Source organism: Diplotaxodon limnothrissa, linkage group LG6, assembly GCF_057381915.1.
Source record: "Diplotaxodon limnothrissa isolate DT_005_m linkage group LG6, D_limnothrissa_male_GT1.1, whole genome shotgun sequence".
In the NCBI taxonomy this organism is placed as follows: domain Eukaryota; kingdom Metazoa; phylum Chordata; class Actinopteri; order Cichliformes; family Cichlidae; genus Diplotaxodon; species Diplotaxodon limnothrissa.
The window spans coordinates 39,390,306-39,418,143 of NC_140601.1; the positions used below are offsets into that span (position 1 = coordinate 39,390,306).

At 41.6% G+C, this 27,838-nt stretch overlaps 2 protein-coding genes and 2 non-coding genes across 4 annotated transcripts; 3 read left to right on the forward strand and 1 right to left on the reverse strand.

Moving 5' to 3' along the window:
- The first annotated feature begins 9,218 nt into the window (after positions 1-9,218).
- trnai-aau (transfer RNA isoleucine (anticodon AAU)) lies at positions 9,219-9,292 on the forward strand. Its single transcript has one exon. It is a non-coding gene; the product is annotated as a tRNA-Ile (tRNA).
- Positions 9,293-9,586: 294 nt separating this feature from the next.
- Positions 9,587-9,658, forward strand: trnaq-cug (transfer RNA glutamine (anticodon CUG)). Its single transcript has one exon. It is a non-coding gene; the product is annotated as a tRNA-Gln (tRNA).
- Positions 9,659-9,879: 221 nt separating this feature from the next.
- On the reverse strand, positions 9,880-14,768 carry exosc9 (exosome component 9). The gene is made up of 12 exons (XM_085356418.1): positions 14,635-14,768; positions 14,324-14,418; positions 14,115-14,234; positions 13,243-13,345; positions 13,008-13,145; positions 12,786-12,868; positions 11,837-11,969; positions 11,198-11,286; positions 10,929-11,075; positions 10,451-10,617; positions 10,269-10,344; positions 9,880-10,170 (listed from the first exon to the last, which is right to left on the reverse strand). The coding sequence occupies exons 1-12, from the start codon at positions 14,698-14,700 to the stop codon at positions 10,107-10,109; spliced, it is 1,281 nt and encodes a 426-aa protein (XP_085212544.1). The 5' UTR covers positions 14,701-14,768; the 3' UTR covers positions 9,880-10,106.
- Positions 14,769-16,283: 1,515 nt separating this feature from the next.
- clgn (calmegin) lies at positions 16,284-27,393 on the forward strand. Its single transcript, XM_085356419.1, has 15 exons — positions 16,284-16,481; positions 21,294-21,551; positions 21,657-21,730; positions 21,885-21,943; positions 22,771-22,912; positions 22,994-23,075; positions 23,218-23,410; positions 23,551-23,740; positions 24,122-24,235; positions 24,326-24,482; positions 24,749-24,964; positions 25,078-25,194; positions 25,286-25,415; positions 25,509-25,642; positions 26,585-27,393. Exons 2-15 carry the CDS (start codon positions 21,294-21,296, stop codon positions 26,657-26,659), a joined length of 1,941 nt encoding a protein of 646 aa, XP_085212545.1. The 5' UTR covers positions 16,284-16,481; the 3' UTR covers positions 26,660-27,393.
- Positions 27,394-27,838: the final 445 nt, after the last annotated feature.

A 27,838-nucleotide genomic window follows, 5' to 3' on the forward strand; every position in this document is an offset into this window, starting at 1 on the left:
CCCAGACAGTTATTTATTTTCCTCATTCTTCATTCATGCACTCTTTTATCCACTCGTGCATTTTTACTGGATGCTGAACTTCCTGTCAGACAGACTGCAGTCAGCCAGAGTTAGAAACCAGACATCAAGAACCAGAACTGTCTGGCCTCTTCTGACTGTCTGACCTCCCAGACCAACACCAGCATTATAAAGTTTGCAGAGGATACTACAGAGATTGGGCTGATCACTGACAAACAGATGACACACAGAAGAGAACTGGCAGGACTGTGGCCTGGTTTCATGAAAATAATCTTTTCATAAATGTAGATAAGACCAAGAGATGATTATAATCCAAGAAAGAATCAACACCCAGCAGCTTCTATATGCATCAGTGAAGAAGAAATCACAGCAAAGACTTTATTTTTCTTTGTATTATTGTAGGATCTTTACCTTACAACATAAAGCATCCCGAGGCAGCTGTTGTTGTGATTTCACGCTATACAGTGGTCCCTCGTTTATCGCGGGAGTTTTGCAGCAACAGTGACACTGACTGAAGAGAGGCCGAATGTTCTACAGCTGATATTTCCATTACTGGGCAACTTACAACAAATAATCTAGATGTATGAATAGCACCGCAGGCCAGAGGGGGGAAAAATTGCCGATAAGATTTTGAAGTAAATCATCTCTGTCGGTGGCAGGATTTGTCATCTTAAGGCTTTTGATACCTTTAGTTGTGCTCTGCTTCCTGGTAATAAAAGTCATTTTGTGGTGGAGTCCTGGACCACGATATCCAGCAACACCCTGGTGTATGTTTTGATAGAAGGAAAACGCAGGACTCTCAGAGAATCTCTGCACAAAACTGTGCAAACGCCACAAAAAAGGTCATTCATCCTCGTTGTTGCCAGTTATTGGGATCAAATCAAATCAAAGTGGTAAAGCACATCTAAGAAAAGAATAGCATCATTGTTTAAGATGCAAAAGTCTGCCCAGAAAGTTTGTTTCAGTGTTTAGATGTAGGAAAAATATATTACTTCAGCAGAGGAGTTTATTTAAGTTTCCAAAATCATCCTCTCAATCATCTGTGCTTCTCAGACTCAGCACCACACATACGTTTACATCTACTTATGTTGGTAAATTTACTGGTACTTATAAAGTGCTTTTCTACATAATTTTGAGCACTCAGAGTGATTTTTTGTACAAGCTCACCATGCAGTCACACGCACATCCATAGTGCTTTTGTCTATACCTTCACACACACCCTCACACATCCATCGATGCATCAGGGGCAACTCGGGGCTCAGTGTCTTGCCCAAGGATACTTTAGTTAGGTTTTGTTATTCGTACCTGTGTTGGAAGTAAGGAGGATCAAAAAGATAAGATTTGAATATAGATGATGGTTTGAAAATGTTTAGTTATGAGATGCTGGGTACACCAGGAAAATGGTGTTGATGGTGAAACTGCCAGCAGAGGGGGAAGAGGACAGAAAAAGTGGTTTAAAGATGAGGTAAGAGAGGATGTACAGGAGGCTAGCATGACAGAGGAAGATGAAGATGAAAAAGATAGAAGGAGATGAAAACCACCCAAGAGGAGCAAGTTGAAAGAAGAGGTTATGACATGAATGTAAAATAATAATTTCGTTAAGGCCTCGGCACAGAGAGCTGTGATTATTGTTAGCTCAGTGGTTAGCATTAAACAGTCATTTGACAACACTGAGCGAATAGCTTTGCAAAAGATAAAATAGTAACAGAAAAGGGAAAGAAAGTTGAAACACACAAACAGTTTGTGCATTCCTCTTATACACAAACAGTGCATCAGCAGGATCAGGCACTAAGCCCTACAGCCTCTGGGGTCTTGTCTTAAAGCATGAAAAGCACAGGTACTTTTTTACCCAAAAAAGATGAAAAGGAACATTTTTTTTAAAGGTCGCTGCACAGACAAGTGCAACTTGTATGTGCATGCACTCATGAAGACATGCACATGTATGACACTTCCTGAAAAGGAGTTACAGGTGTGACGGGTAGCTGCAGCTGATTGACATCTGGGAGGCCTCACCTCTGCTAGTTCAAATCCCTGAACTGAGCCTCTCGGTCATGTCTGTGCTTTTTTGATGCAATTATGTGAGAAGCAGCTTCTGTGTTTAACTTTTGCTGAGTGAACCTTGATTTTATTAGCACCAATTATCAGATCTGCACGTCTGCTTTGCATACGTTCAGTTTATGAATGCAGCTTACTAACCAAGCTAGCTTGTTACCTGCTAATATAATACTCCAGCCTCTCGTGCAAATATGGTTATGTTTGGCTCTGAAAACATACAGCCATGGCCAAATCCTAACGTTGAGGTTTTAAATACAGAGAGTCGTTTTTACTGAATGACTTTCTGTGTGTTGTTTAGAAAAATTCTCTTTAGTGTCAGTGTCAGAGGAATATTTGCTAATTTCTAGTTGTGTGAATACTTCTGTTAAATAAATAAACTTCAGTTTATTTTACCTTTTGTTTGGTAAAAGTCAGACCAGATGCCTTAAGGGAAGAACAGTAAAGGTCTTAAAGGACTGAAGCCTCATAAGCTTTACACGTCACACTGCCACCAACTGCCTGAAAGTGTCTGTTTGACTTGTTGTTATAAGATTGAATGATGAATTAGCTGGAAACATGGTCAGAGTTGTTGTTTCAAGAACCAATTATGGTTCAGTGAAACTGGTACTTTTAGGGCTTTAACCCAAGAGCCATGTAAATCTACTGGAGCAGACTGAAGTATGCCTCAGTCATACACACAGCTACTCTTATAGATCAATTCGAAAACATTAATAGCTCTTTTATGATAGCACATATTCTGTCTCCCCATGCCAGCATTAAATTGCCCTAGACCCCACATGTGAGAGTTATTCTGCATAGCTATGGCTGGTTAAATGTTCCTTTGAAATCCAAAAATGGATCCATTCAACAGTTCAGGTGGTAGTTTGGGGATTTCTATCAAATCCAGTAAATTCAGGCTATATTTAAAATAAACAGCTGTATATATGTAAACACACAGAAAGATCCTGATCATTTTGAACAAGACCCATCACGTTTGCACTGCTAGAAAACTGTCTATGTTGTAACTTCCCTGACACAAAGTCCTGCACTTTGACTTGTGGCCACCAGCACCCCAACCAGAACTATTAATACAGACTGCACAAGTGCAAACGCTCTCATGTGACCAAGTTTCATTTCATCGCTTCTGCTCCAACAGTTTGTCACTCAAACGCCATTTGAGCTTGCAGCTACACCACCAGCTATGATGAGTGACTTCCACACGCATCGCCTTCATAACTTCTCTAAGGACTGGAAAGTTGAAGGGAGCTCTTTGATAGGCCGAGCGTCAAGTCTCAGATATCGCTTCCTCACTCATGCAGTGCCTGTGTCCAATCTAAACCCAGTTCCATTCATTTGAACCAAAAACAAATGAAGATAAGTGCCCTTGCCAAAAGCCTGGCAGCAGAATGACACCACGAAATTGTTGGAAGCATTATGGGATGGGGCTATACAAAGAAATCAGCAGTGACTGACGGACACTGCAGGCAAATTCTGCCCACCGTGATATTGTTGCTTAAAAGAGTGGAAGCTTCTGGCACAACGTTCATGCACGGAGAAATAAAGTGAGTGAAAGTTTCCAACAGCACAACTTTGATAGTTTCATAGACACATTTTTGGCTTCTGTTCTTCATCCTTGTAGACACGATTGGAATAGAGTCTAAAAAAATAAAAACAATCAACCATATGCATTCACATATATATCTACCAAAGATGGGGCAAGATGGGGTTAAAACGAATCACTAAAGAGGGAGTGCCCATAAGAATACGTGGGTTGCATTATATTTAGTCCATATAAACAGGAGAAGGGGTGATGTTTGAGTTTAGCTCCACCTAGTGTCGCACAACTCCATTGATTTTTTTTTTTAAAAGGCAAGTCAAAATAGATTACTAAGATGTGAAAGTTGTGCTTTATAGCAAAATCCTCTTTGCCACAGAAATAAGCTTCAGGTTCAGCTGAGGTCTTGGTTCAGTGTCACTCTCTATAACAGGTGGATGCAATCAACACACTCCTCTAATTAGGACAAAGGAGCTCAGGTTTCAGAGCAAAGGATGCTGTAGATGTTAATAATAGCTGTTTTCCTGCTAGCTGGGGAATCATTGCAGACAATTTTTCCTGGAAAAAATTATCTTCCTTCTAGGGACATGAAAGATTGAACATGAAACATCATAAAAATTAGACCTTTAACTTTAAAACCCAACAAAATAAGACCTAGAACTGCAAGATCTAATGAAAGTTATTTATGCTGCTTTAGTGTCACTGCCTGCCAAAAGGCCCAGTTCGTGTTGTTAGTAGTAGTTAGTCAGTGTCAAGTAGCTTTTCTGTGTTAACTGCTTTCTGCTTTTATCCAAATTTCATTACTTCAGAGGAAAGTTCTGGTCTTCAGCAGTGGGTCTGAAAAATCTCCCACTGCAGCCATGCAAGAACTGGCACTCAGCTCCTGAAGCCAGTGTGAAAACGTCTTCACAGATTACAGAGAAACACACTGATGCCTCTTCATGTTGGGGAGAAAATTCTTCTTGCAACAGCTCCAACAAAAAAAATGTTTTAGCCTCGATAGATAGTTTTTCCCTTCATAACAACTCAGAGTAGTGTGAATTTTTTATAACTCGTCCACACGGACATATATATAAGAGCATGGCCTGTTTGATAAGAAGGTGTCTAAACACATGCTGTCTGGCAGGTCCCACCTCCACTGCTTCATGCCATTAAACTGCAGCACTTCACTGTATGTGGAGTTTGTGCTTTATTCCTCCCAAACTGGTTAAGTCTGATCCGTGATGATCATCTCTGGAAAAAGGAAACTCCAGCTCTAAACAACATTTTTCTTTGAATGTGTTAAAATGCCTCACTGGGAGTTTATATCAACAATAATAATGACAACAATATGACTTTTTTTTTTTACTGGTGTGTGAGCAGAGACTCATTTGCAAACTTGCAAAAAGGTGCTTCTAATTTGCATTTGTTTTAAAGTCAGTACAGCATTTCCCATCAGAAATGTTAATATCAACTAAGAGTAAAAGGTGCAGTGATGGTGAATAATATGTAAATTTGGTTCCCCCAGCTTTTGTTTTCAAGGCAGCAGCACTCAACAAATGTTATGCAAAACCTGATAACCCAGCACGAACTTCCCAAGAGCTACTTGTGATGACAGGAATGTTTGGCTAAACCAGTCTTCAAGTGCCCCCATAAATGGATTTGTTATGTGGCTGTGAAGGAAAGTAAATGACAGTCAGCCATTCTTGGTCCTCTCTGGTTTTCTTGGGAAGCTTTGAGATGTGTTTGGGCTCCTCATCATACTGTATGAATCCTTCTCCACAAAAAGATGAAAAAGACCAAATTTTCTGAAAAATCTTCAAAGTGGGTTCACCTTTAAATATGGTATGTCTCAGCTTACCCTGCATGAAGTCATTTAAAGGCACTACTCTACAAAAACACATCTGAAGCATATGTGAAGGTGTTGGTGCCTGTACTCCAAGTGCACACAATCATTGGCAACCACCAATGTTCCCTCTAAGCTGCGCGCGTGCGCAATTGCGCACTGCTGGCACGGTCTCTGCGCACAGAAAATCTGCGTTTCGCACAAAAACAAATCTAACCTGAATTGAAATTAAAGTAAATACGTTAACAATTCTGTTTTGCAGTGTTAGTCAGTAAGTGACTGGCTGCTCCCGTATGGGATTAGAACGATGCCACCTTATCCCACAGTCCAGCCAATAATGCGATTCACATTCATATATACGCAGCTAATCAACGTCGCTGACAGGCTATGACAGCGTCCTTATGTGCCGACACCGGTGTTTTAGCTAGCAAAGCGGCGTGGCTGATGTGGAGTGATGCCACGTTAATGACAACGTGTACAACCATTGGAGATGTGAGGATCTGTGCAATTTCCTTACTGATTTAAACTATGTATGTCCCATTGTTGTCTGTGCTTATTATCTGAGGTTTGCTGTTCATGTCTACTTTTTTTCATTGCACAAACAAGTGTGTTATACCAGTTTCATATCTATTTAATTCAGTTTTATGAGTGTTTTCATGAGCAGGATTTGCAGGAGGTTATGCAGTGAGGATTAGAAGAGCAGAGGAAGTGAAGATGGATGGATGGAAAAGTAAAAGGTAAGTTTGGCAAGATGGTAGTGAGACCTGCTATGATGTATGGATTGGAGACGATGGCACTGACAGTAGACAGGAAGTTGAGGTGTAGGTGAGGATGCTAAGTTTTTCATTGGGAGTGACCAGGAAGTGACAAATAGAGGAGATGTTGAGGGCTAGTGTGACAGAGGAAGACAAGGTGAGATGGGGAGCAGATGACCTGTGGTGACCCCTAATGGGAGCAACTGGAAGCAGAAGAACAGGAGCATATGATGCTTTAAACGGTTTAAAGGTTTGATAATCTTTAATGAAGCAAATAACCAAAAATCTGTATTCAGTACAGTTAGAAAAAGCATGTTAATGTTTTGTTAATGAGTTGCAGTCTCATTTAAATCCAGCTCAGTGTTTATAATCAAACGTTTTGACGTTTTGGAACAAATCTCCATCTGCAGCCTTTCCTCATTTTCTCTGCCGTTTCTTGGATGCTGCTGCCCCCTTCTGGTGAGACTTGGAGCCTGTATTTCTGAGAGCAATAAAAAATGAATTGAGAACCACATCAATATGTGCGTAGCCCTTTGTCTGTTGACTGTATTCATTTGAAAATAACAGCTTTGCTTACTTTGGTTTTTCTGACACCTCTGGGTTTAGTATGACCACCTCCTCCTCTTCAATGTCTGATATCTCAACCACATCTCCCAGTTCAAACATCACTTTTACATTAAACTGTCCAAATAAATAAATAATAAACCACCTTCGCCCACATCCATCTTTGTCACTTCTTCCACTTGCTCGTCACCACTGTTGTCATTTTTTTCCTCTTCATAGTCATCTTCATCATCCTCCTCCAGTCCCCAGCTGTTCTGCAGCCCCTGCCCCACCTGTCCAACACCAGGGACTGGCACCACTGGGGATGGCACCCTAGCATGTGTGGTTAAGGAGACTAAGAACAAGGACGTGAAACACATTTTCTTTGTTGCTATCAATTTTTTTCTCAGCATTAGCATAGCCTAGCCTAAAAATCAAACACAAGAACAAAATGCCTATAGCTTGTTAGCTTCTGATTGGCTGCTCCTTGTAAACAAAAGATTTAAACAGAAGGTATTGAGGGATATCTTTCTAAATTTATATGGCATGGGAAGAAATCTAGACTAAAGATACAGATTTTACAACTGCCTACAGATGAGGGGGGCCAGGAACTTCCTAACCTTTTATATTATTACTGGGCTTGCTATGCACAAATAATCTCAGGGTGGTTACATTCCTTTCTATTCTTCTTGGAGGTTGAAAGAGGAGTTAATAAATAACTTCATTGTGTTCAGCTTTACCTCAAGGAGATAAATATGATCGTCTGTCTGCTGTGAAACATTTATATACAGTATACTGTCTTCTCTGCCCATTATAACAGTTGGTGCACAATTAAGAAGTGTTTAATATGTAAATGAGCGTTCAACTATTCCACTGTTAGTGTAACACGATATATGGATGTTGACAGAAAGCAGAAAGGCAGCTTGGCGTTCTGCAAGCTACCCTCTCATTATCCGACAATTAAAAGTTTGGAAGTGTCCGTCTCGTGAAAGTGAATCTCCAGGCGGGCAAACAGTTGGTTATACAGGAACTACCACATCCCAGGCCCCCTGTACCCCGAGCTTTAGTTGGCTGTTGGCTCTTTAAATAATGTCTGAGCGAGACAGAAAAGGTCTCACTCAGACACATGGTGTCGTCTTCTTCTCCGGTCTCACTAATAGTTAGTCTAGAGACACAAACACCCACTTTCAATGATTACAGGCTTTCCCCGACCCTGATGTGGGTGTGTCTGAGAACCATTAGACCAGTGCTTCCAAAAGTGGAGGGCGCTTGGACAATACTCACAAGGCATCTAATTTTGTGTTTCTTTTCAATTGCCTTCATCATTTCAAATGTTGATAACTAAAAACAGTATTTTGGATTTTGTCTCACTGGTTCCCTTGGCCAGAGTTTATTCAATAAAGAAAGAAACTGCAAATTTTACATTAGCTCGAGTGATTCATATATTTGGCTGGTGAAGACTCACAACTTAGGAATGGACAAAATGCATACAGCCAGGAGTGGTCCTAGCCTGTTTGGTGCCCACACACTCCCTCTGTTGTCCCCTGCCCCCCTACCCCCCGACACACACACACACACACACACACACACACACAAAACATATTAAGGATTGCACATTGACATATTTTATTGTGAAAACTGTTGTCGAAACCATACTGGATTTAACCAGATAAATATTTTACATAGTGAGAGATAGAGAGTATCCAAATGGAATCTTTTCTCTTTTTTTCTAAACCGAGGACCTGATGGCTTTGACCTTTTCTTGTCCATCTTCCATCAGTAATTTTGCACTCCAGTATCAACACCCAACCCCACAACATAACCTAACAGACCTACACTTCAGTGCACAGATTAGGTTTGTAGAGGTTTTTTGTTTTTGTTTTTTTTTAGATTTCACACAACTCAGGGAAATAGTTAACACATAATGGGCTTGCACTGACAATATTATGAATGAAATGTGCACTATTTGGAAGCAGCATGCCCCCTCCCCTTTCGACAGGTTCAGTTTGAGCAGCAGCAGCAAGGGGGCGCACCGAGGGCCCTCGCGCTCACTTTTTGCATATATGTGTGTGATAAAATTTAGTGAGCAACTCTTATTTTTAACTGGAGAGTTAAGCAAGGTTTATTAGCTTTTACAAGAAAACTACAATGTTTTGCTGATTTGGTGAAGGGTTTTCTTATTTGTGTGTAGAGTTTTGCAAAAATAGCCAATAGTTACAAATAATGTGCTTAAGCCATCAGAAAAAAATGTAAATGGTTTAAAGCTTTCAGCACATAACCAAAAATCTGTAGTCAGTACTCAACAGCCTACATTTAAGTGTGAACACCAGGGTGTAGGACCAAAAGTGATTTAAAAACTGATTTAAATGTGATTTCGCATTAGCGGTTTGAGTGGTGTTCTAACATCCGCCACAGAGGTGCTATGTAGCTGCCATTTGTTATGAAACGTGTGAGTTATTTAAGTATGACTGATGGGCAGGTTCAACGTGGCCGGTTAGCTCAGTTGGTTAGAGCGTGGTGCTAATAACGCCAAGGTCGCGGGTTCGATCCCCGTACGGGCCAACTTTATTTTCTTTTATGTTGTTTCAAGCAATTCGCTAATACAAACATCTGGTCATCCGGCAGTTTTCTTCCATTTATCGAGGTTTTGTTCGCATGCTAGTCCATATCGGGGCTAGCTCATCACAAGTATGCTAACTAACTTCAGCTAACTTGCTTAATGAAGCAAGAACATTTTTCTTTTCTTTTTCAGAAAATCTGTATCGTTCTCAGTGAGGAAAAGTAGTTTTATAGACTTTAACGAAATGCCATCATGTTGTCTATATCGATCAAACCTTCTCATTGTGTCACAACGGTGGTTCCATGGTGTAATGGTTAGCACTCTGGACTCTGAATCCAGCGATCCGAGTTCAAATCTCGGTGGAACCTAAACTTTTACTTCTCTCCAGCTGCTACTCCTTATCATTATCATAATTGTAAATGTCTTCCATTGACAACACGTGCTTACTTTAATTAGTTTACACATTGAAACGATGTTAGGATATTTACAGATTCTCAGTTTGCATTTATCATTCATAAAACCCATTAGATGAAGCCAGAAACGCTGTTAGAAAAAAAGCTATTTAATTTTATTTGAAATCGACGTAGGAAATACATCCCTGCAAACAAACTGAAATATAAAAGTCTGGTGTGCACAGATGAACTATCTTTTAACATTTTCACTTTCTGTACATTTGTTTGAAACAGTTACAAACATCAAGTTAATGTTTTATTTCTGAGCTGCAGTCACTTCAGGTGGGACTCGTTGAAATCCAGCTCAGTGTTTATAATAAAACCTTTTGACGTTTTGGAACAAATCCCCATCTGCAGTCGTTCCTCATTTTTTCTGCCGTTTCTTGGATGCTGCTGCCCCCTTCTGGTGAGACTTGGAGCCTGTAGTTCTGAGAGCAATAAAAAATGAATTAAGAACAACCACATCAATATAAAAATAATATTTATCTGTTAATTACATTCATTAGAAAAGAACAGCTGTGCTTACTTTGGTTTTTCTGGCACCTCAGGATTTAGTATGACCACATCCTCCTCTTCACTGTCTGATATCTCAACCACATCTCCTGTAAGACAACAAACTCTCAGTTCAAGCACATTTTTATTCTTTTCCTCTAATCAGCAAACCTGACTTTTACATCAAACTGTCCAAATAAATAAATAATAAACCACCTTCGCCCACGTCCATCTTTGTCACTTCTTCCACTTGCTCGTCACCACTGTTGTCATTTTTTTCCTCTTCATAATCATCTTCATCATCCTCCTCCAGTCCCCAGCTGTTCTGCAGCCCCTGCCCCACCTGTCCAACACCAGGGACTGGCACCACTGGGGATGGCACCCTAGCATGTGTGGTTAAGGAGACTAAGAACAAGGAAGTGAACACATTTTCTTTGTTGATATCACAGACTGTATATAAAATCTTGATGTAGTCATTCAGTTATAAACCTTAAAAATAAAATTCATGTTGTTGACTTAAAACTGCCAAGACCACTAACTCATTACAAAAGCATTTATAGACGTAACAAATCCAGTGAAAAGTGGCATCTGTTTTTGGCAATTGCCCCCTGCTGGCCATTTGAAAGAATGCCATGACACCGTGTCCCATTTTTCATATGCTTTATATCCAAGCTTGTAATTCGGTTCAGGATACGTCTGAGGTGCAGCTTCGCCCTTCTGGATAATGCCATTGGCTGTTTCTGTCACATCTGTCATCTCAACCGGAGCCTCGTCCTTTTTCAGAGCTGTGATTCGGTCCTGTGGCATGGACTCTGCAAATCCACACTTTCCACCGGCCTTCCTGTATTTAAAATACGCATTTTAAATACAGGAACACAGGAAAATACACTGTTTTTAATTTAGCTTCGAAAATGATTCTAGTTTAAGACTGAAGTTTGGCAGTGAGACTAAGTCTCTGCTCACCTGGCTTTCCTGTCATTCAGCAGGGCTTCACTGATGAGCTCTGTGATCTCAGACACTTTGACACCAGCTATCTTACTGCACCTCATCACCTTCAACAAAACACAGAAAAATATCTATTGCTCTGATAAAGAATTATTGTACTGAACAGTTATTTCACCAACATATCAGCCAAGTATCTGTTGATTTTAGAGTAAGCAAAAAAAAAATCATTTGGGCCTTGTAATATTTCACTGGCAGAGGGATGAACTGATTCAATTATATTCCAGCAGATTTTGGGAGCAGCCTGTTTCAAACAAAGCTGAAGATCAGACAACTGGACAAAGATCTTAATTAAACCTCATGAGGTTCTGCCATGATGTCTACAGACCTCTGTGGCCTAATCACAGAAAATCTGTGGACAGACCTCAGCGGGGAGTGTATGCAACAACATTTGCAGGACAAATAGTTGGAAAACTCCAAACAAGAAAGACTCTGCTGCTGCAGATACCTTCAGCACATGTCATATCTCCCATTCATAAGTCCTCATGAAACTTTGCATTTTGAGAAAAACAAAATAGAATTAATTTCTTAATTTATGCCTTTTGGAAATCAGCCCATTTTCACTCACTCACAGTAACAAAGAGCTTTTAAGGAGCTCACCTGCTCTTTAAGCAGCATAATGCCTCCGCTGGACTGGATGGAGCAGATCTCCCTGTGTTTGTTCATGGCGATTACCAACAGGCCATCCATCACTCGCTCCTCCCGCTCACACGGGTCCACCAGCAGGTAAGTGCTGCAGGGAAACAATGAGGAAGGTTAATGTTCAAACAAGTGGTCACCTGCAGGTACTCAGAAGGTCAGCAGAAAATAAGAGGACTGTTTTAAGAAAACAGCCCGAGATCAGTTAAGTTACTCTCCTGATCGCCTGCATGTTACTACAGTTAAATGCTGAGGCTGGATCAGGTGACCCTGAATGCGCACTCAGTTGTGCCGCTAAAGTCAAATTTATATTCACTCTCACTGGCAAATTTATTAGGTACACCTCGCCAGTATCAGGTTGAGATGATCTGAGTTTTATCATGTGTGCACTGATCATAAACATGTTGAGCAACAACCCTCAGGCAGGCTGTGGAGTTGAAACAATGCACATTTGTTCCTGAGGAACCCAGAGTTTCCCAAAAAAAAGGTCCCTCATAATATCACACCATCACAGGCAGGGTGGATTCATGCTTTCACATCGTTTACCCCAAATTCAGTTGCTATCATGCAAATGTCACAGCAGAAATCAAGGTGCTGTCAGACCAGGTGATGTTTTTGCATGTGGGAAAAGAAGATCAGCAGTTTCTGAAATACCCTGGCCCGTGTAACACCAGCAACCACGGCACTGTCTTCATGCCTCAATGCACTGAGCTTCCCCTCACTCCCCAGCTGGTCGTGGCAGGCTGATGAGGGCTGCCCCTCCACGAGTTTTGTGCTGGTGGAGGTCTGAAGTGACTCTCTATAAACACTACTGAATATACTGAGTTAACTAAAACCTGCTGCACCTGTAAACATGACATTAACATTTTGATACAGAGGAGAAGAAATCTTGTGAGAAGCAGTGTTTTACCCTTGTTGGAAGAAGGCGAAGCTGACGCTGATGGGCATGTGGTAGATACTCAGAGGAATGGGGTCTCTCTCCTCTGGACTGTACTGAAGACAGAAATTAAAAAAAAAAAAAAAATACAGCTAACATAAAGCAGAATTCTCATGAAAACAATAACATCATCAATTTTCTCCCAGCAGGTCCAGGGAAGCTCAGACACCACCTGCTGTGGTGCTGCTGACTCACCACTGTGACTTCCTGTCCTTGGGTGCTGACGTCAGGGCGCCTGAAGTGGCACAGAGCGGTGATGGCGGCGATGCTGGCGGCATCCATCAGGTTTCCATCATTATTCAGTGTGTGAACATCCACCCTGATCTGCCACACCTAGAGACCCGCAAGCAGGCACCACCACCATCATCATCATCATCAATAGATAAAGCTTCTCTCTGTCTGTCGTGTCTGTCTTGTGTGTATGTGTTACCTTTTCTCCAGACACCACACACAGAGACTCTGTATCGATGCACTTGGAGTTTCTCAGGCATCTCTCCAGCTGTCTGTTTAGCTTCACTGACAGCTCAGACTGTCTGGAAACACAGAAAACCCCACAGATGATTTACACTCTCTGCACCAGCAGTCTGTCTAAATGAACCAGACAGCCCCAGGGGACGACCACTACTTGGAAACTTGTGATTAACAATAACTGCACAGGTCATCTATAATTCACCAGCTATCATTCTCCAAACACAGAGGTCCTCTTACATATTATTTCCATGTAAACCAGAATTGTTGGTAAGCTAAGGTAGCTACTGTAGATCAAGTCTTAATTACCTCACTTCGAAGCCAGGAGCAGGAGACACATAGATCAGATGCCCAAGCCACCTCAGCTAGTTCCTTACGCTATGAAGGAGTAGCAGCTGTACTCTGCGCGCCTCCTGAAAGAACGAGCTCCACACCCTGGCTCTAAGACTGAGCACAGACGGCCTTTGGAGGAGCTCATGTCTGTCGCTGGCATCCACAATCTCAGTCACTAACCACAGCTCGTGGTGACATAGATGAACAGCTGTTGTTTCATGGTAACCTTTCTCCTCACCAAAACAAAAGTGCCACCAGTCCTTTTATCAGTCTCCCGCTGCATACATCCCCAACCCAATCGGTACTCCACCCTCATCCAACTGGGAACCACGGCCTCAGAACATGGAAGCTTATTATGGATGCTTTCCAGTCACCAGATCTAATTAAATTCAGGAACAATGTCCCTACACTCCATAGAAAAAAAACCCCCAAGCTTATTTCTTTATATTCCAGCGAACATAAATGAATGAGCTGAATTCAAAGAGTGAGGTTCGTCCTCACCTTCCCTGCTCAAATCCCGGTGAGGCCATCGGGGACAGCTCGATGTTGAAGAACATGATTCCTTCATTCGGTCGGTTTTCTTTAGGAGCCACCAGCTCGCACGACACCTGCGCCATGACCCTGCGGGGAGCCGTACAGTGAATACAGAGCTCAGTGTACACAGATGCTCAGTTTGGCACACGATTGCAAACATGTGGCTGCAGCTTCACCTGGTTTGTCCCAGATCCACAAAGCAGCACCCATAGTCAGTCCCAAAGCTGATCTTAATCTTCCTGTAGTCATAGGTCTGCCGTCCATCCAGGCGCTGAAGGAAGAGAATAGAAACAGGACCCATGAGTGCGGATGAAAGCCTGTAGGTGTGCTATGGTAAGGCACTATAATACACATAAATCCTCTCTAAAACAGAGCAACGATGCCAGGATAGGACACTGATATATGACCATCATGTTAAATCCTCAGGCTGCGCGCGCGCGCGCGCGCACACACACACATAACAGCGCGTGCTGATTATCGCACCCACCTTTTTCTCTTCGATGGCTTTAAGCAGGAAGTCCCGCTCGCAGTTGGACAGCGGTGTGTCCTTCATTCTGTTTTTGTTATAATATACTGATCTAATTCACCGTTCCAAAAAGCATGTGGCCGCCATCGATGTTTTTTTAAACTCTAACCCGGAAGTGCAGAAGACACGTGAACGTAAAAACGGCTAGATGATATATTTTTTTAAAATAATTGGCGTATCTAAAATTATTAATATTAAGTATTTTATTAAACTCGTTTAAATTAATTTAGAATCTTTATTTGTGTCGTATTTCATTATTTTTGATATGTTGGGCGTAGAATTTATTGATACGGGTCTTTTATTTTGAAATCCCAGCGCGGTGTGATGGTTTGATGCCTTTAGTGACATATTGAAAGCTTGTCCTTTATAGCTCTCAGTAGCTGCTTTTTATTGTTTTGGAGGAATTTGGAAATTTTGGAAAACACATTACAAAGCAATAAAAAAAATGGGCAAAATGTATTTAGTATGAGGATATTCCATTCTTTAAATGTTGTTTTATGTTATGCATGAAAAATAATAATAAAATTCATGTTTTGTCACTCAGTTACACTGAAATATATTTGATAGAAATGTCTGTGAAGGTTCTCAGTCATCCAGGTGAGAGTCCTCTTTTCCTCATGCCTGGCAGCTCCATCTTCAATGCCCTCCTCTGCACAAGTCCAAACTATCCCAGCCTGCCTCTTTAGCTTTGTCTGTTAACTGCTCCAAAACTGACTTCTCCCTGTGATGTACTCATTTCTGATCTTGTCCATCCTAGAGGCTCACAATGAAAATTTTAGCATGTTTAACTCCACCTCCAGCTCGGCTTCCTGTCTTTTTATCAGGACCACCTTCACAGCAGGTCTCATACCATCATGAAAGCCTTCACTTTCATTCTTGCTACTGTCTTTCTACCACAAATCATCACTAACACGTGTCTAAATCCCCTCTACCTGCACTTTCTTCTTCATGTGTTGCTTTGGATGGTTGACTCCAGGAATCAAAATACTTTATTCATTCAAGAGGAAATTATGTTATATGTCATATTTAAAATAATCTACCTTCACTAGCTTTGGTTTCTTCTGTCTTCACCATTAGGTCTGCCTCCCTGTTCTAGTCTTGGTTTTTCCGATTTTCATTCTTCTTCACTCCAGAGAATACCTCCACCCTTTCAGACTCTCTTCTAACTCCTCCCTACTCTCAGGTTACAGGTTAATCTGCAAATCATAGTTCATGGAGACTCCTCCTTCACATCATCTGTTAGCTTGACCTTTACCCTGACAGATAAGAAAGAGCTCTGAACTTGTTTATTTTACTTTTTTCTCTAAATTTTGTATTAATAAATGTATTATTTAGAGAAATGTATTTTTCTCTAAATAATGTCATTAAGCTTTTTCATTTGTGTAATTTGTAAGCTATTTTTATTTATATATGTATTCATTTACATTTTTTTTTTAAATATTCAATATTCAAGATTTGTTTAGTTATGTGTTTAATGCTGAGTGTTCCTTTTCAGTCATTTCATACTTATGAATACCGCTATGCTCTTAATTTCTGCGGTGCCTGAATGCACCCTTTACGCTTCCAGCCACCCTGGTGCGCATGCTCAGTCGCAAAGGAACCTGTCCTCAGCGGCGCACCGTTATCCGGGCCGAGCTGTCATCCACGGTCCATCTCCTCCAGCAGATAACCGTGCTCTCCTCGACTGTATCCTAGTAGTATTCAGCGGGCTCACCCCACATAACTCTTCCCGTGTTTTTGCGTGGAGAAGCAGTTTTCATCGACGGAGTTTTTTTTTCTTTTCTCCGTGATATCCAGAAGGCGCAAAGGTTTGTTTGCGCTCATTCAATCTCTCTCCATCCTCCCTGTGCGACATCACTGCTAATGTAGCCAGCTAACCGTTGCTGTTCATTCATTTCTGCAACCGAAGAATGCGATATTCGGCGGCCTTTTGCTTTCAAATTAATTATTAGCATCTTTTAATTTAAACACCAGTGTGTGTTGAATTACCGGGCTCCTGGTACGAGCCCGTTAGTTTATTTCTGGCTGAGCTTATCTTGTGCTAACGTTTGCCGTTTGTGACTGGCGCGCTAACGTCAGCTAGCCGAGCAGCTCCTGCAGCCAGAGCCGCTCTCTGAAAGAGCCTGGACGTTGCTGTGTTTGGTGGCAGCCATGTTAGCGCCTCTGACCTTTTATTTTTTTAGTTTTTTTTTTTATTCCTATTGTGTAAACGTGTGTTATGACAATGGTTATAAATGGAAAAATGTCACATTGGCGCTGTTTAGAGTCAACCAGATGCTGATAAGGCATATAGCCCCTGCACACTTCAGCAGGAGGACTGAAGCGTGACTGTGGGGTAAAGATAACTAGAAAGATTTGCATTTCCTGCGAAAATGCAGTGTGGATGCTTTAAAGCTGAAGCTGTATGCAAAAACTAGCTGAAAAAGCTGAAAAGTTGCAGAAATTGTAAAAACTTTGCAGAAGCAAAGGAACTTTGCTAAAATGGAATAACTTAGCAGAACTGCAATATCTTAGAGGAAACATAATACTTGGCAGAAATACAATAGCATAGCAGAACTTAGCAGAAATATTGTAACTTACCAGAAACATGATAACTTCTCAAAAATACAAGAATTTAGGAGAAATAGTATAAGATAACAGAAAGAATATATTTAGCCAAAAATACTTAAGCATTACAGAAACACTATGATTTAGAAAAATAGTACAACAGAGCAGAAATACTGTGATTTACCAGAGACACTGTGATGAACTATGAATATTGTAATTTTAAATCAATACTATGTTTTAGCACAAATACTATAATTTGACAGAAATACTATATTTAGCACAAATCTTATAAAATAGCAGAAATAGTATGATTTAGCACAATAGTAATAACTTAAACAGAAAAATTGGAAAAGCAAAATGGACAGCTGAAAAAATGCTGAACATGCTAAGGGTCCCTCAAATATACTTGTTAAATGAAATTGGCAAAAAAAAATATAACAGCCACACAATCACAAATATGGACACATATGGAAACACACATGCACAGAGAGAGACACACACAAGATCCAATTCAGTCAACCAGTCTAAATATATTGAATTTGAATCTTACAATGAGATCATCCCATAAAAAGGCTCTCTCTCTCTCTCTCTCTCTCACTCACTCACTCACTCACACACACACACACACACACACACACACACACACAGAGAAGTAAGTTTCTAGCTCAGTCAAGCAGCCTTGGAGCTGCTGAATTTGAATCCACCAATCAGAGAGCCTGTGCACTTTTTCCCGCCAAAACAGGTGCACGCAGCACAGAGAGACACAGGATTTTTGCAGTCTATTTCTCATAATGACGACTCCCCTCAAATAAATGACCATAATTTCCTAACCGTAGGGGCTAGAACGGTCATTCTTACACCGTTTTGTTCAGAAGAGATGGGGGAATCTTAAAGTGTTGACAATTTATCATTAAAATATGAATTATTAAAGATAATTGACTTCTAATGCACCATAACTGAGTAGAGCAAAGCAAAAACTGCCTTGACTTGCCCTCAAACAACGCTTTCTAACTCTAAATCTATTTGGAGTATCAATATCATTCTTTCACCGTAAGAGACAGCAGGCTTTGGTGAACAATCATGGAAATTTTCAGGTCTCTGTGGAAATCCATTAAAAAGATATGACGAGAGAAAAAAGTGGTTCATTTCCAGAGTTTGAAACCTCAAACAAGTCTAACTCATTTCAGAACGGTAATAGGTGAGAAAATAATTCTTGAATTGTGAGCGTCAGGAGTGTCTGAAGATATACTGGGACAAGCCTTATGTCTTAACTTTGCTTCGTTAAGGAGATATGACGATTCGAATATGCCTCTCATTACAGAAATCAAGCGGTGATTTTGAACAAGCTCTCCATTGACTTTCTATGGAGAGTTTTGCGACTTTGTGTTGGTCTGAGGAGATTTGCCAAAATTCTATAAATCCCACAACAATGATAGTGACATTTTCGGAAACCCATCAAAAATACCTACGTTTTGATGTATAATTTGTGGAAGTTGAGTGAAGATTGAGCAAGTAGCAAGAAGTTGTTCGGACATGAAGAGAAGACTGCAAAACCTTCAGTGGCACACTGGAAGCCAAGTGCACAGCAACCATAACAACGCATGTATTTTGTGAAAAATCACAATTTTGCAACTGAAAACTTTAAGAGGCATAAAGGTAAAACGGTAAAAGATTTGAAAAAGCTGAATCATACCTGAATAGCCCAATAATTTGAGAACATTTTAAAGTTTGAATGGTTGTTCTACGTGAAAATATGAGGAAGTAGTTAAGTTTCAGAAACAAGCAAATTTTAGCAGAATTGCAGAAGTTTCCCATTCATTTCAATGGGACAAATTAAGCTTAATATTTTAAAAAGTATAATAGTGAAAAATACCAAAAGACATAGCAGGAATTAGCAGAAATAGCAGAATATTTTAAAATTTGAACGGTGAAAATCGGCTGAAAATTGTGGAAGTAGTTAAGTGCCAAAAAGTGTACGGAAGTCCCAAGAGGAACTCAATAGTGTGGATGCTTAAAGCATCCACACAATGACAGCTGTTGAGTACTAGATTATGTCCAGTAATAAATCTGTTTGCTAAAGGGGGAGTTACCTGCATAACTGATAGACTGACACCAGGTAAGATATGGTCAATGTGTCCTTGCAGAGTATTAGCATGACAGGCCAAGTTGAGACACCTGAAGCCTAAAACCCCAAACCATAGACAGAATAAAAGATGGGTGTAGCTCCTTGGTTTGAAAAGGGAAGCCAGTGGGGAAGTGGCTTACCTAGTGGTGCTCCAATCCAAATTTTTCCAGTTCCAAGATAAATAACTAGACCTCACATGTCTGCAGATAGGGTTTGATCTAATTGAGCGTTGATCTAATGCCAGTATTTGATTGTGCTGTATTTCTCATTGTGTGAAGGAAACTAGGAATCATTCTCTCGGTGCTAAGGCAACATCAAGCTCAACTTAACTCTGATATACTGACGTTTTAAAATAAACTTAGGAACATTCATACAAGATTTTATAATTTGCTAATAAAAGCTGATAATTTAGTTTAGAAATTGACTCCTTTTATTTCAGTGAGAAGAATAATGCATGACATCAGGCGCAACACAAACAATATATATTTTTTAAAATGTATTGGTAGTTTTCCATTTCTTTTCTGTCTGAGACCTTTTACTGTTCAGCTGAAATTGTGCATCGAGTGTTTCACAACAAGTCACAACAGTGGAACCAGTGTCCTCCTAGCTTCTACCAAATATAATGTCTCTCTGAACAAATGTACAGAGGTATAGTAAACAAATGAGTCTTTGCTGAGCTTCTTGATCCTGGTACCACAGTTTCTAGTTGAATAAAAAATATATTCAAACATGAAGAAAATCAGTTGATGTTGAAGGTGTGAAATACCTCCAGACTGCTGAACCTTTGCTGTTAACTTCCCCCAGTCTAAATTAGCTCTTCAGCATAAATACAGGACATAGAACTGGGCTGTTTATGGGCTGTTTGTTGCGGATATCCCATCCAGCTTTTTGAGTGAGGATCTGGGCCATATCTTTGGTGCATTCCTATTCAATTTAATTATTTTTACCATAAGCCTGATCAGTTGCTCAGGCAGAATAAACTAATTTATTCTGCTATATTTTCAGTTTACTCGTTAACTCAACGTTCATTAAACATCACACCTTTAACCAGACTAGCGCACTTCAACCAGGCATTAGCATCTCCACATGGCTGTCACAACAGGGGAAGATGAAACCGTGATAAAACAGAATGGTTACACCCCATCAAACTTACCTGATTTTTAAATGTTGAGCTCTCTTTCAAACTGAGCTTCGCTTTCAGTCCAAAGATGCAAACACATGAGCAACAGCACAATGCCTTTAAAGATAAGACAGCTTTTTCATTATGCTGCTCTTTCATCATCTCTCCCTTATGTTCATCACAATCCTTTTGATCCTCCTGCACTCTGTTGTTAGCAAACAGAACAACACCAGTTTGGGAATTAAACTTAATTAGGAATTAAGGGAAAGCATGCCGCTGTGCTGTCTCCAGTGATGCTTTTCATTTCCTGCTGCTCGCAACAAGAGCGAGCGGGTGTGGGCTGATCAATGGGAGGTTATTGAAGCTGATGTTCAGCATGCTAAATCGCCACCGTTTAGATTTCAAATGCGTATTCATACTGTGCATGTGCTGCAAAAAATAAGAAAGATATTAAAAGATGTGTAGTGAAGTAGAGGTGTTGCTCCTAAGGCGTTTCTTCTGGTGGAAAAACACAGCAGAAAATGTGCAGATTTTTTATTTTAAGAGTCATGATCTGAAGATACACGTCCCTGATCTTGTAGGATTGTGTCCTAATGTAACCTCCATGTCTGTAGTTTTTTTTTTTTTCCCCTCTAACCCTCACCCACTTGTCTCTCCTCTATTTTTATCCCTGACACGACACACACACTCCCCGTTGTTCTCCATAAATAAAATCCATCTCACTCACACCTGCCTCTTCTTCCCATCCCCCTCCCGCACCCTTTTTTACTCTGGCTCTAACACCATGCACATCCCTTATCTCACACTTCTGTAACCCTCCTGCTACAGATGAAATTGGAAAAAGGCTGGACGTGGCTCCTGCTGCTGCTTCTATCCACCCTGGCTGTGGCAGCTGTGGTGGCCCACGAGAAGCAGTCGGAGGCCGATGTTTCAGACGTCGTCGTTGACGACGACGATGATGACATGGGCTTAGATGAGGAAGAGTTAAAGGTCCTGATGGCGGAGGATGAGAGCGAGCAGGTTAAAGAGACGCACAGCAAGAGCACAGCCAGCGAGAAGGACACTGACTCCAATGTCTCCTTCCAGGTCTGGAGCAGAGCAAAAAATCAGGAAATCTAGTAAAATGAATTGAATCAGAAGATTATTTGATGGCTGCAAAGCCTCTTATTGTATCCTTTATTATATCACCAGGTAACATACAGGACTCCTGTTCCCACTGGAGATGTGTACTTTGCAGAGACATTTGATGATGGTTCACTGGACAGGTATTGTTTAACACACAAACTTCCAAAATACAGCCCAAACTTATTATATGGTCTCCCACAGAGATTTAGCGGATCAAAGAGTGTTTCTGTGTGTGTGTGTGTGTGTGTGTGTGTGTGTGTGTGTGTGTGTGTTTCATGATGTTGATCTCCACAGATGGCAGCTGTCAAAAACAGTGAAGGAGGACGCGGATGGTGACATCGCCAAATATGACGGTTTGTTGCTGTTCTCTTCCTCCTATTCAAGATGCGTGTGGGCGTTTTCCTCACATCACGTATTCCTCATGCATGATTCCATTGTTTGAAAGGTCTGAAAATCGTATTTTAAGTTGCATTAAATTCAAAGTAACGCAAGTATATTGAAAGTACTAAACAAAACTATCAATTAAGCCTATAACAATCAAAGCAAACCACGCTTTAAGTCAGGCTCATTGTAACATATGTAAGCGCTCAAATTAGTACCTAAACCAGCCTTTTCTCTCATAGCCAACAGGGGGCGACTTCAGTGGTTCCAAAAGGAAATCCGACTCCTCTGGGTTCTGCGTTTAGTTCTACTTCGATCTTGTCATATCGGCAAAATGGCAAAAATGCTTGATTCTTCACAACAAATTTTCTAACCAATGGGACTGGTTGGCAGTTTTTAAATAACTGACTGAAAATTCGCTCAGTCAGTTATTAAATGTAACTTCTTAAAACCTGCAGAAATTATGCTTTTAAATGATGATGATATTTATAATAGTTGGTCTAACTTGTATAGTATTGGCCACCTTTTCTTTTTGGTGCTAATTGTACTTCATTTGGCAACATAACTGCTGCAGCATGAGGTTACAATACCAGAGCCAGAAACTGGTCCTCTTAAAGCTGTCTGACACACAGTGAGCACCACCACACATCCCAAAAAGTAGGCTTTTATGAAAAACGTTACCATATAACCCACAGGACTAAAAGCTGTGGCAGTAAAAATAAAACTCAGACTTGTTCAAAAGAGAGAATCGTCCATAATAATAAGTGTTACTGTCCATTTACCGTGTCTGTGGCTGCAGGGAAGTGGGCTGTGGAGCAGCTGAAGGAGAACAAGGTTCCAGGAGACCAGGGCCTGGTGCTGAAGTCCCGGGCTAAACACCACGCCATTTCTGCAATGCTGGACAAACCCTTTGTGTTCAAGGATGAACCTCTGGTCATTCAGTGAGTTCACACTTTGTCCCTCGTTATGTAGAGAAGTCGCAACCTGGACCCATTAAACAGTTTTGTTATGTGGCGTCGTAGGTATGAAGTTAATTTCCAAGATGGTATCGACTGTGGTGGAGCATACATCAAACTGCTTTCTGACACTGGCAGTCTCAACCTGGTTTGTATACATGTTTTATAATCCACCATAATTAGCAAAACCTCCAGATTTCTGTGCTGTAATCTGATATTTGTGGTAGAATTGGGTGAATTTCTCTAATCCACCAAATGCTTAAGTATTTTTTTTCTGTTCTGCACTACAGGAGCAGTTCCATGACCGTACACCCTACACCATCATGTTAGGACCGGACAAATGTGGCGAGGACTACAAGCTGCACTTCATCTTCCGCCACAAGAATCCTCTGAACAGAGACATGGAGGAGAAGCACGCAAAGAGAGCCGACGTCGACCTCAAGAAATTCTACACTGACAAGAAGACTCACCTCTACACGCTGCGTATGTAGCTAATTTGAAGACATTTAGCACTCAGTGTTGTTTTGTAGTATGATCTCATTTTGGAGTAAGACTCAGATTTCATCAGATGACATTAAAATCCACTCTACTCTTCTACTTTGGTCACTTCTGTCTGGCATCAGTCCTGAACCCGGACAACAGCTACGAGCTGTTTATCGATCAGTCGAGCGTGAGCCGTGGCAACCTGTTGGAGGACATGGTGCCTCCGGTCAACCCACCCAAAGAGATAGACGACCCAAATGACTCCAAGCCAGACGACTGGGACGAGAGGGCCAAGATTCCCGACCCAGAGGCTGTGAAGCCCGATGACTGGTGACTATAGTCTCCATACTAGTGTACAGAATGACACACAAGTTGAGGCTAGAACTGATGAGCGAAAATGTTCAGTTATTCTCAGTCTGGCTATCTGTCAGAACAACACCATCTACAATTGACAGGCAGAAAACTCTTCCTTGCTCTTATTTTGAAAGTTCAGTTCTGTCCATTTTGTTCATTGGTCTCTGTCTTTGCAGCTAAGCTTGGACAAATCCAGAAACTATTTTGTTGTTCTTTAAACCACATCTTTGATATATATTGTGTGTCAACATTAGGAGTACAGCGGAGGTCATCAGATGGGGTCTTTATTGGGTAAAAGAGCTGAAATGTAAAAGCATATTAGCAAATAACAAACCCTGCTGTATGTGTGTAACAAAGGGATGAGGATGCACCTGCAAAGATCGAAGACCCTGATGCACTGAAGCCTGAGGGCTGGTTGGATGATGAGTCGGAGTTTGTCCCTGACCCCAATGCAGAGAAACCAGAAGATTGGTAAACAAACTCTTTCACCGTGGTCTTACAGTCATGCTAACTGGAATGAGGAATGGTTCAGGGTGACAGCTTGTCGCTGTGTTTCCTTAGGGACGAGGAGATGGATGGAGAATGGGAGGCGCCGCAGATCCCTAACCCAGCCTGTGAGACGGCTCCTGGCTGCGGGGTGTGGAAGCGTCCCATGATCAACAATCCTCAGTACAAGGGCAAGTGGAAAGCCCCCCTGGTGGACAATCCTAACTATCAGGTAACTATTGTTCTGTGGTTTTATACACATAACTTAAATTTATGTCACAGTGTCCACCAAGTTGCCCCTGCACGGCTGGTACTTTACGATTTTCATAGTTTTTTAAAATTAATTTATTATTTTTTATCTCTAGACAAAAGCTAAAACCGTGATGTTTGCTAATGTGTATTATTAGTACATCTTATCAGCAAAACAGCATTGGCCAGTATATTTGTATTTGTGGGTCCTTCTGACTGTATCCTCCATGCTTTGTGTTGTCTCCTAAGGGAGTGTGGAAGCCTCGTAAGATCCTTAACCCGGACTATTTTGAGGACCTGCAGCCGTTCAGGATGACACCATTCAAGGCTCTGGGACTGGAGCTGTGGTCCATGACCTCAGATATCTACTTTGACAACTTTATTATCACCTCTCACAAGGAGGTTGCTGACCGCTGGGCGTCTGACAGTTGGGGGCTGAAGAAACTGGTGGCCAGTGCTAACGAGGTCAGGAGCACGTGTGCGGGGTTGCTGTGTGCGTGTGACGTACCACAGAGCTGTCACGTTTCTGTGCAGAAGTTCTCACGGTTTACTCTTTGTCTCTCCCTCCATCTCAACAGCCAGGGATTTTTGCTCAGCTGATGATGGCAGCAGAGGAGCGGCCGTGGCTCTGGGTGATCTACATACTGACAGTAGGCCTGCCTGTGGGACTGCTCGTGCTCTTCTGCTGGCCAAAGGTACTAAGACCCTGCTAAACATTAATTTAGACTTCAGATCATAGGCGCAGCTTCCTGACTTTTGCTGTGATGTCTCGTATTTGCATCCCAGAAATCGGATGATGACTACGTGTACAAAAAGGTGGATCCGCCCAAGGCTGATGTGGAAGAGGAAGAAGAGGAGGAGGAGGAAGAGGAGGAAGACAAAGGAGCTGAAGCTACAGAAGCAGCACCAGCTGCAGGTGACACACATTCACCTACATTTATACTGCACTGTTCTGGATCATATTTTCTCCCCTTACTGTCCTCTTTGTTTTTTTTCCCTAATGCAACAGAAGAAGCCGAGGAGGATGCAGAAGCAGGAGGGGACAATGTAGAGGGTGACGATGAAGAAGAGGAGGAGGAGGAAGAAGAGGAGGAGGAAGGAGAAGAGGAAAGCAAAGCTCCAGGGAGAACATTAGAAGATGAGGTTGGTGTCATCTGTTCAACAGGGGGAAATGATAAAAAATTAACAGCTGTGCAGTCAGGGAACTTCTCAAGTCTTTGACATATTTTCTTTCTATTTACCACCAGAAGAGGATAAAATGAAACTATCAAGATGTGACTTAAGTTTAGCTTTAATTTAAGGGGTTGAACAGAAACAGTTGCTTAAATTGTGGAGGTATTACAGCCATTAATGCAGTGACTGTTTTGATTTGTCTCACTGTGCTGCTAAAAGCCCAAACTCACTCTCTGTTTACAAGATGACTGAAATGAGATCAAAATATGTTTTTAGAGAAAGTAGATCCAACAGATTTTCCGTAGCTGAACTGGTGGAAGCTTGCCTCTGGATCACTCAGGGTCTCTCAGCCTGTCTCCACGTTTGTTATTGGCACACTCGAGTCTGCTGCTGTCTGGGGCTCTCTTTGCCCTTATAGATATCCTGCAGTAGAGGTGGGCCGGTAGTCCAAAGCATCCCTTAATGAGGGGCTAATGTCCTCGCTCAGAGCGGTGCAAGCAGCAGTAACCCTAAGGGGGCAAAATATGAAAATCCAAACAGCCTCAAACTCCAAACTTCACTTCAGCTGACAGCGATACATCTGACAGGTTTTTATTTTTTAGCTACACAAAGAACAGAGATTTTGATACAGTACACATCACCTGTTTCTTCACCTTTTAACCAAATAAAACTCGACATTGCTGCAGAATTGTAACACAGCCACTAGAATAAAACTTTAATCTTACAGGTCACTTGGGAACTGTCGTTTGCGTTTGCAAGACGGGCTTTATGGTCAAAACTGCCCAATAACTCTCAACCTGACATGTCCCCAACACCTCATAAAGCTTTTAACATTTTAATAACGTGTCAGCTGCACGAGTGCTGTGGTACAGCTCCAGCATCAAAGCTGACGCTTCGCTTTCTGTCTCGCAGATGAAGGATGAAGGAGACGTTGCCGAAGAGAGCCACAAACAAGCAGTGAGAAAGAGGAGGGTACGGAAAGACTGAGGAGGCAAACGTCATGCCCGCTGTCTCCTTTCTGCCCCAACGGGGAAGAGGTGGAAGGGTCATCTCTGCCGCCGCCGCTGCTCCCTCCTCCCTGAGCGGAGCAGCATGCATTTCCTTTAACTGGTAGCCTGCTCTCACCCCACCGGCTGCCCCATCCACTCCTCCTCCTCATCCACCCACCCCCACCACATCCTGTACCATCCCCTCGTCTTGTTTCTCCCTCTTCCCATCTACTCAGATAAGCTCCCCAGAGAGTCTGTGCATTTAGCTGTTTACCCTCCTCCTCCATCCACTTTTCTTCATCCTTCTCTCCTTCTATAAGCCATCGCTGTCGAAACGCCTGTCAGCCCTAAAATGAAAAAGGCCCCGCCTCTCCTCCACCACAGTTCCTGCTCGCCGTGTTTCTTCTGCCATCATATCCTCTCCTCTCGGAGCAGCAGAGAGCGCCTGTGCGTTGTTCGTCCCATTTTTACCGCATATCGTAGGGGCTACTTCTCTCAAGTTAGACTCCATTCTCTGTGTCCTTTTTCTTTTTTTAAGAACGTGTTCAAGGACACAGTTTGGCAGATTTTCTAAATGTTTGGGTTTCAAGAGCAGGAGAGGATGCCGGGCTGTGAGGAAGGCTGTGTGAGATGTTACTACAGCTTCAGGACAGACAAATTCGTCTCAGCTTAGGGTTAAAGATTACCTCTTCTAAAAAATAAAAAAAATGATATGTTTAGATTTCAGCTAGTTTGTAATGAGCATTAGTTCCTTTCATGTGTGTTTTATACTAAGTTATAGCATTTAAGAACTGAGGATTAGCACTGGTTACCATATTTATTGTTTTTGGTTGTAATTTCTTTTGCAGTACAGATAAATTTAATATTGCAGTGTTTTAAATGACTCGAGGCAGATTTCCTGAAACTAAAAGCCTCTGACGTGCTTACTTTGAGCCAAGGTCTGAAATCAAAGTGAAACTTCAGCGCTTTGAGCAAAAATAAGTACAGTTCAAGTCTCGGCCATCAGTTGGAAGACAGAACAAAAAGCCGTGAGGACGTGTCTCATTCAGCAGTGCTTTCCCAGAATCTATCCCGGCTAGCCGGAGGTCAGATCTAGTTTGCAGCCTGGGGAAGACGTTGACGCTCGTTTGTTTTCTATTACTGTCTCAAGCTTTTTGTAGTTCACCTTCTCGCCACA